This window comes from Vicia villosa, unplaced genomic scaffold, assembly GCF_029867415.1.
Source record: "Vicia villosa cultivar HV-30 ecotype Madison, WI unplaced genomic scaffold, Vvil1.0 ctg.000972F_1_1_3, whole genome shotgun sequence".
Classification (NCBI taxonomy): domain Eukaryota; kingdom Viridiplantae; phylum Streptophyta; class Magnoliopsida; order Fabales; family Fabaceae; genus Vicia; species Vicia villosa.
The window spans coordinates 100,738-112,645 of NW_026705439.1; the positions used below are offsets into that span (position 1 = coordinate 100,738).

At 40.5% G+C, this 11,908-nt stretch overlaps 2 protein-coding genes across 2 annotated transcripts; one reads left to right on the top strand and one right to left on the bottom strand.

The window, feature by feature from the left end:
- The first annotated feature begins 1,855 nt into the window (after window positions 1-1,855).
- LOC131632622 (uncharacterized) lies at window positions 1,856-2,317 on the top strand. The gene has a single exon (XM_058903369.1). The coding sequence runs from the start codon at window positions 1,856-1,858 to the stop codon at window positions 2,315-2,317; it is 462 nt and encodes a 153-aa protein (XP_058759352.1).
- A 2,005-nt stretch (window positions 2,318-4,322) lies between these two features.
- Window positions 4,323-11,340, bottom strand: LOC131632623 (uncharacterized). The gene is made up of 3 exons (XM_058903370.1): window positions 10,604-11,340; window positions 10,151-10,519; window positions 4,323-4,392 (listed from the first exon to the last, which is right to left on the bottom strand). Exons 1-3 carry the CDS (start codon window positions 11,338-11,340, stop codon window positions 4,323-4,325), a joined length of 1,176 nt encoding a protein of 391 aa, XP_058759353.1.
- Between the last annotated feature and the right edge of the window lie 568 nt (window positions 11,341-11,908).

Sequence of the window (11,908 nt, forward strand, 5' to 3'; positions counted from 1 at the left end):
AAATTGCGGTTGCACCGGAGGATTAAGAGAAGACAGCCTTTACTTGCCCATACGGTATCTTCGCTTATAGAAGGATGCCGTTCAGGTTGTGTAATGCCCCAGCGACATTCCAAAGATGCATGACTTCTATTTTTGCTGATATGCTTGAAAAGCATATGGAAGTCTTCATGGATGACTTCTCGGTTTTTGGTTCCTCCTTTGATAATTGTCTGGCTAACCTTTCACTTGTTTTGCAGCGATGTCAAGAAAGTAATCTGATCCTAAACTGGGAGAAGTGCCATTTCATGGTACGAGAAGGCATTGTTCTTGGTCACAAGATCTCCCACAGGGGAATCGAAGTTGATCAAGCCAAGGTGGAGGTTATCTCAAAATTACCACCACCTGTGAATGAGAAAGGTATTCGGAGTTTCCTTGGCCATGCGGGATTCTACCGCAGGTTCATAAGGGATTTTTCAAAGATAGCCAAACCGCTGACCACTTTGTTGGTTAAAGACAGGACTTTTGTATTCGATAAAGAGTGTGCCGATGCATTTGAGACACTGAAAAATAAACTAGTGTCGGCACCCATTGTGATTGCCCCTGATTGGTCTCTACCCTTTGAGATCATGTGCGATGCTAGCGACATTGCAGTGGGGGCTGTACTTGGACAGCGGAGAGAAAAATTGCTTCATGTTATTTATTATGCCAGTCATGTTTTGAACCCTGCACAGATTAATTATGCAACCACCGAGAAGGAGTTGCTAGCTGTTGTGTATGCCTTTGATAAATTCAGGCAATATCTGTTGGGTTCGAAAGTGATTGTTTACACTGACCATGCTGCTTTAAAATATCTCTTTGCCAAGCAGGATTCGAAACCCAGACTTCTGAGGTGGATTTTACTTCTCCAAGAGTTCGATGTAGAGATTCGCGACAAGAAAGGGTGTGAGAACACTGTTGCAGATCACCTTTCGCGAATGTCACCCATTGAGGAGACAGAAGAGCGGCGTCCAATAAAGGATGAGTTTGCTGATGAACACATCCTAGCTGTTATTGGAGTGCCTTGGTTTGCTGATTACACAAACTACCTTGTTGGCGGTATAATACCTGACGATTTTGATTCTAACCGCAAGAAAAAGTTTGTTCATGATTGCAGGTTCTATCTATGGGATGACCCATACCTATACAAGAGAGGAGTAGATGGGCTGATAAGACGATGTGTGCCTGAGGAGGAGCAAAAGGATGTGTTGAGAGCATGTCATGACTCGGAATATGGAGGGCATTTCAGTGGGGATCGTACTGCCTCCAAAGTCTTGCAGTCAGGATTGTACTGGCCATCATTGTTCAAAGATTCCCAAGAGATGGTAAAAGAATGTGATAAGTGTCAGCGTACTGGGAACATTTCAAAAAGAAATCAAATGCCCCAGAATTTCATGTTAGAGGTGGAGCTATTCGATGTTTGGGGAATTGACTTCATGGGTCCGTTTCCACCATCATTCGGGAAGAATTACATCTTAGTTGCAGTGGACTATGTCTCAAAATGGGTGGAAGCGGTAGCTTTACCAACTAATGATGCAAAGGTAGTAGTCAAGTTCTTGAGGGAGAACATATTTGCTAGGTTTGGAGTACCGAGAGCACTAATTAGTGATGAAGGAACTCACTTCCTAAATCACCTCATGGAGAAACTCCTGCAGAAATACAATGTGAAGCATCGGATAGCCACCCCTTATCACCCTCAAACTAGTGGTCAGGTAGAGGTGTCTAATAGACAGCTCAAACAAATTCTCGAGAAGACAGTGAGTTCGTCGCGAAGGATTGGGCAACAAAGCTAGATGATGCGTTATGGGCTTACCGAACGGCGTTCAAAACACCCATCGGGATGTCACCATACCAACTTGTCTACGGAAAACCATGTCACTTGCCTTTAGAGCTTGAACACAAGGCATCTTGGGCAACTAAATTCTTGAACATGGACTTGTCTCTAGCAGGAAATTCTAGAATCTTACAGTTGCATGAATTAGAAGAGTTCCGGAATCGTGCGTACGAAAATGCCAAGGTTTACAAGGAACAGACCAAGAAGTGGCACGATAGGAGGATTCAGAAAAAAGAGTTTTGGGAAGGACAGCTGGTCCTTCTGTACAATTCCCGTTTGAAGCTTTTTCCGGGAAAATTGAGATCCAAATGGTCGGGACCATTTATGGTTCATAAGGTATTCCCTTACGGTGCAGTTGAAATCAAGAATCAAGCTAATGGAGACATCTTTAAAGTTAATGGGCAAAGATTAAAGCCATATTTCCAAGGTCAACCAGTTGGACAGGTTGATGTCATTCGTCTTGCTTAGTAGGACGATGGACCGTCGAGCCATGCGACGTTAAACGAAGCGCTCCGTGGGAGGCAACCCACGTTTGTTTCCTTTAACTTTCATTTTCTTTGTTTTATTTCGTTTCTTTTGTAGGTGGTAGAGTTTGGACCGGTAGACGCAACTCGAGTAAAAAGGCACGGAGAGTGTCCATTTTTGATGCATAGAAGACCATCAACACGGGCACCCGTGTCCAGTAACACGGCCCGTGTTGAAAACAGACTGAAAAGAAGAAATAAAAAAATTAAAAAAGTGGCTTCAGCACCAGCAACACGGGCGCCCGTGTGCAGCAACACGGCCCGTGTTGCCCTCAGCACGCCCCAAATTGCAGCAGCCAGCTTTTTCACACGGCCGCCCGTGTGCAGGGACACGGACCGTGTGAGCTGTGCGGGACAGATTTTTCAAATTTTTTTAAAAACCCCATGTGGGGCCCATCTCCATTATAACCAATCTTCTTCTTCTTTCATTCATTCTCCCACTTTTCTTTCTCATCTTCCATTAAACCCTAGCCTCCACCTTCACTAAACTCATCCTACCACCATCAACCACCCATCAAAACACCATAGTGCTTTCACAAAAGTTGTTCTACTCTCCATCCTCTTCACTTCTATCGGTTTAGTTTTTGGATTTCGTGCAATTTTATTTTTCCGAATTTTTCCTTGTGTTATTTGTGTGTTTTTGTTAACTTTTTCTTGCAGAGCTATTACAATGCCTCCCCGAAAGACAACCCAACGCCACAATGTTCGGGATGATTTTGCCGAACCCTCCCAACCGAGGCAGCGGGTCCGTCGCGCCCCTAGTCGCGCAACCGTTCGTAGCGGGGGCCAAGAAGAGAATGCCCATGGCATTACGTTTGCACTTCCTGAACACAAAGCAAGGTATGATATTTTAGTGCAACGTAAATTGCTCCCGACTAGATATATTTGTGATGACACTCTCACCAAGTTAGGCCTCAAAGATGAAGTCTACCGGATGTTTCACAACATCGGTATGTTGCCTTTTATGCTGTTTGAGGCACCGACTTATGAGGGCCTAACTTTGGAATTCCTGAGCACTGTAGAATTCAAATTGAGACACAAATGGAATGGCTCCGAAATGGAGTACTTTGGTGATCTAGAGTTTTATATGTTTGGGCATAAGCATGTGTTGTCTGTGGAAGAGGTAGGGGAGGCACTGAAATTACCGTCCTCTGGACCAGGCGCTGCCCCTGAAACTTTTCCTGCTTGTGAATTCTGGGAAGCCATTACAGGTGCAGCTGGGTACAATCCAAGCAAGGCTAAGGCCTCGGGGATTCATAACCCTTGTTTCCGTTATGCTCAGAAAGGTTTGGCTTTCACCTTGTTTGGGAGGGGAGATAGTACAGGGGTCTGTGCAAAAAGAGAGCTATTTTTGTTGCATAACATGATTGAGGTGAGTCGGGTGAATGTCGCTGCTTTTGCTGCTAACCACCTGAAGCAAGTTGGTTATGCTTCTAGTGGAGAGATTTCAGTTGGGGGAATGATTTCTCAATTGGCTGAGCACTTGGATTACGGCCACTTGTTGAATGATGAGCCTTCATTACCGGGTAAGAAAATTGATTTGCAAACTCTTGTAAATCAGAGGATGATTATAGTAAAGCCTGGGTATTACTCACTAACTGTCCATGGACAACATGTTATGGCACTACCTGCACCTGATTCTGTTTCTATTGCAAATCGTGCTAACTGGTTATATGTAGCAACAGGTGAGTTTATGGGTGAAAGCCCTCCACATGACCATGATTTTGCAGGTGACGACATGGAGGATGACCTCCCCACTCAAGATCGCCCTGTCCCGCCTCCTCGGCAGTTTTTCCAGCACACTGTTGGATCATCTTCCATGACCCAGGATCAATGGGGGTGGGTACAAACGGAGATTGGCGCTCTCCGCACCGAGCAAACACGACAGGGTGTTGAGTTGTTCAGACAAGGAGCCGTGGTGGATGATGTCCAGGAGATGATGTGACGCCTCATGTTGCAATTTCCTCAGGATCCTCCTCCTCCACCGCCTTATCAGTGAGCTTGGTAATCTCCGTCACACTGGAATTAAAACATTGAGACAATGTTTAGTTCAAGTGTGGGGGAGGATCTATTTTGCTTTATTGCTTTGCTTTCTGTTTTTGAATTCATAGTTTAGTTTGTTTAATTTGAACCATTTTCTTTTGTCTTTCTGTTATTATGTTTATTTCGAGTTTGTAGTGCTGCCATGATATTACCAGGTTGGATACAAGTCGGAGGGGGGCAAATGACTAGATAGTGGTTGAACAACACATCTCACACTTGATCTCTACAGGCACCACGGAAGTTGACACAATCAAAGAAAAGAAGGTTGGACGCAATGAGGAAAACACTGAACCAAGAGAGAGTATGGTGAACTTTAGAGGAAAGGAAATTGCAGAACACCTAGAGCACTTTGAAGCATGCAAGCTTAACCTACCCGATGAGATGTCAGAGCCAAATTTATAACATCCATATGAGAGCCCAGTCAGGTATGGCACTATTCACTTTGATTTTGCGTATTTTCTCATAACACAAGCACACTATGAAAGCACACACTGAGGCAAGTTTTTTTCTCCGTAACCCCGAGCCTTTCTAACCATCCCGTATGCATGTTATCCATCGTTAACCCCCTTTGAGCCATAATAGTTGTTTTGTTCATTGTGTTAGTCTGTTTATCACCCGTTATCTCATTGTTCATGTCATCGCTCGGCATTCATGATTAATCACTTGTAAGACACTAAAAGGATCTAAGTGTGGGGTTGTGAACCATTGAAAAGGGGGGCAAGAAGAAAAAAAGAATATCTCATAAAAAAAGAGAGAAAAAGATGAATATGATCTTGTGAAAACCAACAAAAAGAGGTTTAAATTTCAAAGCAGAATAAGATATTTTCCCCGGTCCACTTTTAATCTGAAAAAGGTTCAAACCCCATTCTTATGATTCAGATCAAAATGAGTAGAGAAGTGAATCCTATGTAATGCCGAGCACCTAAACCATTTGTTACCCCGTTCTTTGTTTACCCACCAAACCAAAGCCACGTTACATCCCTAAGACCTCATAAAGTGTGTGTGATCTCTGTGTGTAGTGATTTAAGGATTTATTCAAAGTTGAAAGTAATATGCATGCCTTGATACTATGAGTGTAGACACTTTAACCCGGAGAGACTTTGTGAGAGTGTGAAAAGCTTGCAGGTGAAAAGCGTGTTCGAAAGTGGGAATGCCGTTGATAGTCTGAAGAAGGAAACCTTACACTCGATTGCTAAGTGTAGGAATCTTGCGAAAAACCTGGTTGTGTTGTGGAGAAAAGAGTCTCGTCGGTGACCTTTGTTTTGACTCGATACATCACTTGAGGACAAGCAATGAGATAAGTGTGGGGTTGTGATCGGTCACCATTTCTAGTAAGTTTCTGCACCTTTTTTCCGACCAAAAGTCATAATCTTGGTAATACTAAGTGGCATTGTTATAGGTTTTATTATAAGTTTCTTAATGTGTCGGTTGTTTGAGTTTTGCATGCTAGTGTGTTTTAAGTTTTATAAAAGTGCCATTTTATGCGTTGGTTGTTAGTTTGTTGTTGGCCAGGTTGACCCAGGAATGAGATAGGAACTTAGGACACTCCGAGGCGGAAAAAAGAAGCTGAAAGAGCCAAATAGAAGGTTCACACGGGCACCAGTGTGCATGCACACGGGCCGTGTCAAAAGATGGCTGGAAAGATGTTTTTGAAAGCTAGGCAGAGGTTTCACACGGGCACCCGTGTTCCTGCACACGGTCCGTGTGAAAAGCTGAGCAGAAAGTGATTTTTTGGCTAAGAAGCAGTTGACCAACACGGGCACCCGTGTTTCTGCACATGGTCCGTGTTGGTAGGCGCGGGCAGATTTCCAACTTTTGATATTTTGAAAGCCTTGAGCTCATTAAGGGTATTTTGGACCTTTCGGATACGAGGGATGACTGCCAACACTACTAAAACCTAACAGGAAGAAGGAACCAGGCATCTTGGATCATTGAGCATAGAGAATTACAGAGAAAGAGCAATCAAGGGTTTTGGAAGAGATCTTCAAGAGCACTCGCAATTGGAGATCATATCGACCGATAATTTCTTGTAATGACTTCATTTACTCTTGTTATTTTCTTAAATACTATGAGTAGCTAAACTATTTTATGCTAGGGTGATGTCCCTAAAAATTTTCATGTAATGACTTGTTAAAACCGTTGTGATGAATTTGATGTTTTTATAATTTGAGTTTATGATTCAAAGATTTTCATGCTTCATAATATTGGAAAATATTTTGTTGATCTATGATTAGGGTTAGGCGTGACACACCACTCTAATGCGTTTTGAATCAAAACATTACCGGTAAATCGCTTAGGAATAAGGATTTCACCATAGTGATCATTCATTCTAGATTACGATACATAATGCCTTAATACTAAAATCAATTATTGAGGAATTGAAATTGACTTTTAAGTATTAATAAGTTCTTCACTAAGGAATTAGGGAAAACTATTTTATGGAATTGATACTCAATTGTAGTCACATCTTTTCATGAACAACGGTGTTCTCAAGGGAGTTACATAAGATTTATACATCAACCTTAGCATGCCTTCTCATTTGTGAACCAAATCATCAATTACTTATCGTTTTTAATTATAAACAGTTAGTAGTTTTATCAAGCAAATCAAAAACCACAATAGCTTTTTGTTCAATTGAAATTTAGTCCTGGCTTATATTTTATCCGCAGTCCTTGTGATCGATACTTGGATTCAACTCCATTTTAATAACTACATCGGTAACAAAAGTAGTACACTGGCTATTTTCCGATCACGGCACCATCTCGAAAATCATATAGGTGAAGTTTTATTAGTATCTCTTTAGATACATATCCTCGATATAGAACTTCATTAAGAGTTTCTTTAAAAACTCAACCCTCAATTACATAATAGCCAACATTTATCACGAAATGTTGCACCAACTTCCAAATCAACGACTTGTTGTTACCCATTGAATCTTAGGTTAAGATGCATTAACTTCAGATTGGGTTGCTATCATTGTTGGAACCCTCATTCAAGGAGTTTTAATCCCATACCTTTCGAGGTAGACTTTACTAAATCTCTGGCCAGTGGTTTAGTAAAAGGATCAGCCAAATTGTAGCTTGTTTGTATATATGTCAGTGAAATGATCCCATCCTTTATCATTTTTCTCACGAGAGAATGTCTAAGACCTATATGTCTAGACTTTCCATTGTATACTTCACTGAAAGCTCTAGCCAGGGTGGCTTGACTATCACAATGTATCAACACCTTTGAAACATTTTCTTTAGCTAATGGAACCTCTAATAAGAGATCCCTCAACCATTCTGCTTCTTGTCCAGCAGATGCAAGAGCCACAAACTCTGATTCCATGGTTGAGAGAGTAATGCATGTTTGTTTCTTGCTCTTCCAAGAAATCGCACCTCCAGCTAATATGAATATCCACCCAGTTGTAGATTTATAATCTCCAACACTTGATATCCAACTTGCGTCTGTATATCCTTCTAGTATGGCAGGAAACTTAACATAATGAAGGCCAAGGTTTTTAGTTTTTGACAAATATCCAAAAATCCTTGTTATTGCCTTCCAATGTTCATCATTTGGATTGCTAGTAAATCTACTCATTTTACTAACAGCAAATGCTATGTCTGGTCTAGTACATTGCATTAAGTACATTAGACATCCAATTGCACTTGCATATTCCAATTATGCCATGGATCTACCATTGTTCTTTTGAAGTTTGACACTAGGATCGAACGGAGTGTGTACTTCCCTGAAGTTAAGGTGTTTGAACTTTTCCAACATTTTTTCAATGTAATGTGTTTGATTAAGTTCATAACCCCCACTATTTCGTCTTACTTTGATCCCTAATATAGTGTCAACTAATCCAAGATCTTTCATCTTGAATGTGGAAGTTAGAAAACCTTTTGTTTCTAAGATTCCATTCATCTCATTGCTAATAATCAACATGTCATCAACATATAGACATAGAAAGATAATAGCATTTCCACACACCTTTGTGTACAAGCATTTGTCACAAGAATTTGGAATGAACCCATTTGAAAGTATGGCAGTGTCAAATTTTTGGTGCCATTGTTTTGGTGCCTGTTTTAAACCATATAAAGATTTGACAAGTTTACATACCTTTTGTTCATTTCCATGAAGTGTGTAGCCTTCTGGTTGCTCCATATAAATTTCCTCGTCGAGATCACCATTTAGGAATGCTGTTTTAACGTCCATTTGATGTACAATAAGGTTGTTCCAGGAGGCTAGTGCAAACAGAATTCTAATCGTCGTAGTTTTTGCTACTAGTGCATATGTATCAAAATAATCAATACCTTCCTTTTGTCTAAATCCTTTTGCAACTAGTCTGGCCTTGTAGGTGTTTAATGTACCATCGCTGTGATACTTCTTCCTAAACACCCATTTGCATCCAATGGGTCTTGATCCCTTCGGAAGATCGACTAGTTCCCAAGTGTGATTTGACATAATTGAATCCATTTCATCTTGGATAGCATCCTTCCAAAAAGAAGCGTCTCTAGAAGTCATTGCTTCTTTATATGTTTTAGGATCATCTTCAATTTGAAGAATAATAGGAATTTTATGAACATCATTCTTATTATTTCCTTCAATTAGATAAACGGAAATAAGTTGAGAATCGATTTCATCTGGTCCTAGACCTTTATTCCTACGTGCCCTTTTGCTTCTTCTTGGTTCGGGTTGTGTTTCAACAATCTGCGTCGAATCATTGTCACCAGATTCTTTGATCGTGGGATTCTCTGGTTCCTTATTCTTTGTGATAAGATTTTCGAAGAATTCCACATCTCTAGATTCGACAATTACATTAGACTCTAAATTTAGAAGTCTATATGCTTTGCTATTTTGTGCATATCCTATGAAAGCACATCTGATCCCTCGAGGACCTAGTTTTGTTCTTTTGGGGTCCATATTTTTATAATATGCCACGCACCCCCACACTCTAAAGTAATCAATATTTGGTGACCTTCCTTTCCATTTTTCATATGGAGAAATTCTAGTTGTTTTTAATGGAATTCTATTCATTATGTGACATGCGGATAATAATGCTTCACCCCACAAATTAAATGGCAACTCTGAATGCATCAACATAGCATTAATCATTTCTTGATATGTTCTATTTTTTCTTTCGGCCATGCCATTTTGTTGTGGTGTGCGAGGCGCAGAACATTCATGTATAATGCCATATTCTTCACAATATGCATCAAATTCTGTCGAGAAGTATTCACCGCCTCTATCACTTCTAAGTACTTTTAAGGTAGTACTTAATTGATTTTCGACTTCCGCTTTATATGTTTTGAAAGCATTAAAGGCATCGTCTTTATGCTTTAAGAGGTATACATGTGTGAATCTAGAACAATCATCAATGAATGTTATAAAATAACGATTTCCCCCACGGGTTAACATTCCATTGAATTCACACAAGTCAGAGTGCACAAGATCAAGAACATTTGTTTTTCTTTCAACACTTTTGAAAGGTTTCTTAATCATTTTAGACTTAACACATATTTCGCATTTTCTGAAATCATGAATGTTACATGATATCAATCCAGATTTAATTAGTCTATTCATAGTACTAATACCAATATGTGCTAATCTAGAGTGCCATAATGAAATAGATTCAAGCATATAAGCAGAATTAGAAATTTCATTAATAATATTATCAGTAGTACATAGTTTGATCATTCCCTCAGCGGAATATTCTTTTCCTACAAATATACCATTACGGGTCAATATTAACTTGCCTGATTCATACACAGATTTAATGCCAGGTTTTCCCAACAAGTCCCCACTAACGAGGTTTCTACTCATGTCGCGAACATGAAGAACATTGATAAGAGTGACTTTCTTTCCAGAGGTGAAGTTGAGTTCGACGGATCCTGTTCCAACGACTCTTGATCGAACTTCATTGCCCATTTGCACCTCCTGTCCATCATTGACTTCGGTATAGGTTTTGAATGCCGCTTTATCATAAGACACATGTACAGTTGCACATGTATCATACCACCATCCTTGGACTTTTCCTTTGATGGCCATAATTTCGCTTACAGTAGCGATTATGTCGTCATTTGCATGAACAACATTAACCTCAGTTTTGGGCCTGTTGTGCCTGCAATCTCGAGCATAATGTCCGGGTTTGCCACATGCATAGCATCCATTTTTAGTACCCTTTTATCCGCCAGAGTTTTTGAACCTGTTATGATCTTTCTTTGGACCAAGATGGTTTTTTGTGCCATCATACTTTTTCTTTCCTTTTGCAGCAACAACATTTGCCTTTGCAAATCCGGAGGACTCGATCTTTTCACGATCCTTCATTTCTTCCTCGATTCGAAGGTGTTTCTGGAGTTTCTCCAACGAGAGATCCTCGGAACTATGCAGCAATTTCTTTCTGTATCCTTTCCATGAAGGTGACAATTTTGCTATGATTGCACGGACTTGGAAAGCCTCAGGGACATCAATTTTTTCGGCCTTTATTTTATTCACGAGAACCTGTAACTCGTGTACTTGTGCAAGAATAGGCTTTGAATCCAACATTTTAAAGTCAAAGTATTTAGATATTAAGAACTTTTTCGTACCTTCTTCTTCGGCTTTAAATTTGAATTCAAGTGCCTTCCAGATTTCCTTTGCAGATGCGGTATCAGTGTAGAGATCATAGAGACGATCGGATAATGTGTTCAGAAGGTGTCCACGGCACAACAATTCATCTTCCTTACGTTTCTTTCTCTCCTTCTTTATTTCATCGGTGTCATCTGGAGTGGGTTCTGGAATTTCCTCCAAGTCAGGATCCAAGACATATTGAATTTTCAGAGTAGTTAGAAGAAAAGTCATTTTGTCTTGCCAACGGGTATAGTTTGTTCCATCAAAGCGATCTAGTTTCACAAGATCCTGGTTCATGAGTTTGATGCTTGAAACAGAAGCGTCGGTGGCCATGGTTGGATATACTTTAAGATTGTTAGTAAATGTGTTTCAATCGAGAGGACCGAGGCTGGAATCGTGAATGGAATCACTTTCCTTAAAGTATTTCAAGCACTCCCGAATGTCTTAGAGTTTTGATGCAGGAATACCCAGGATAATTCAGCCTTATCGAGTTTCCGCAAGACCGGCGAAAACTCGAATGCAGCGAAGAATGATCTGGAATTATTCAGAGGATTTTCGGATTGCTTGTGATGTGATTTCTGAATGCGGAACTATCCTTTTATAGGCCATGAAAATATCAGTTTCAGAGGTTGCGACCCTTCATGAAATAATGTATTTTCAAAAGATATGACTGTTGCACTTGTACTGATTCATGCACCATTTGCATGGTTTCATTTCTGCATGATTTCGTGAACAATTGCCACCTTTCCGATTCAAAATTCAAATCACGTACACTGAGCAAAAAATAACACCCGACCGAAGGCCGGCCAGAGCCGCCTCATTAACGCCGCGAAACGCCGCAAATAGCCCGATCGCTCCGATGCGACGTGCTTAAGTGCTCAAGTGCCGTCTACAAGCCGCC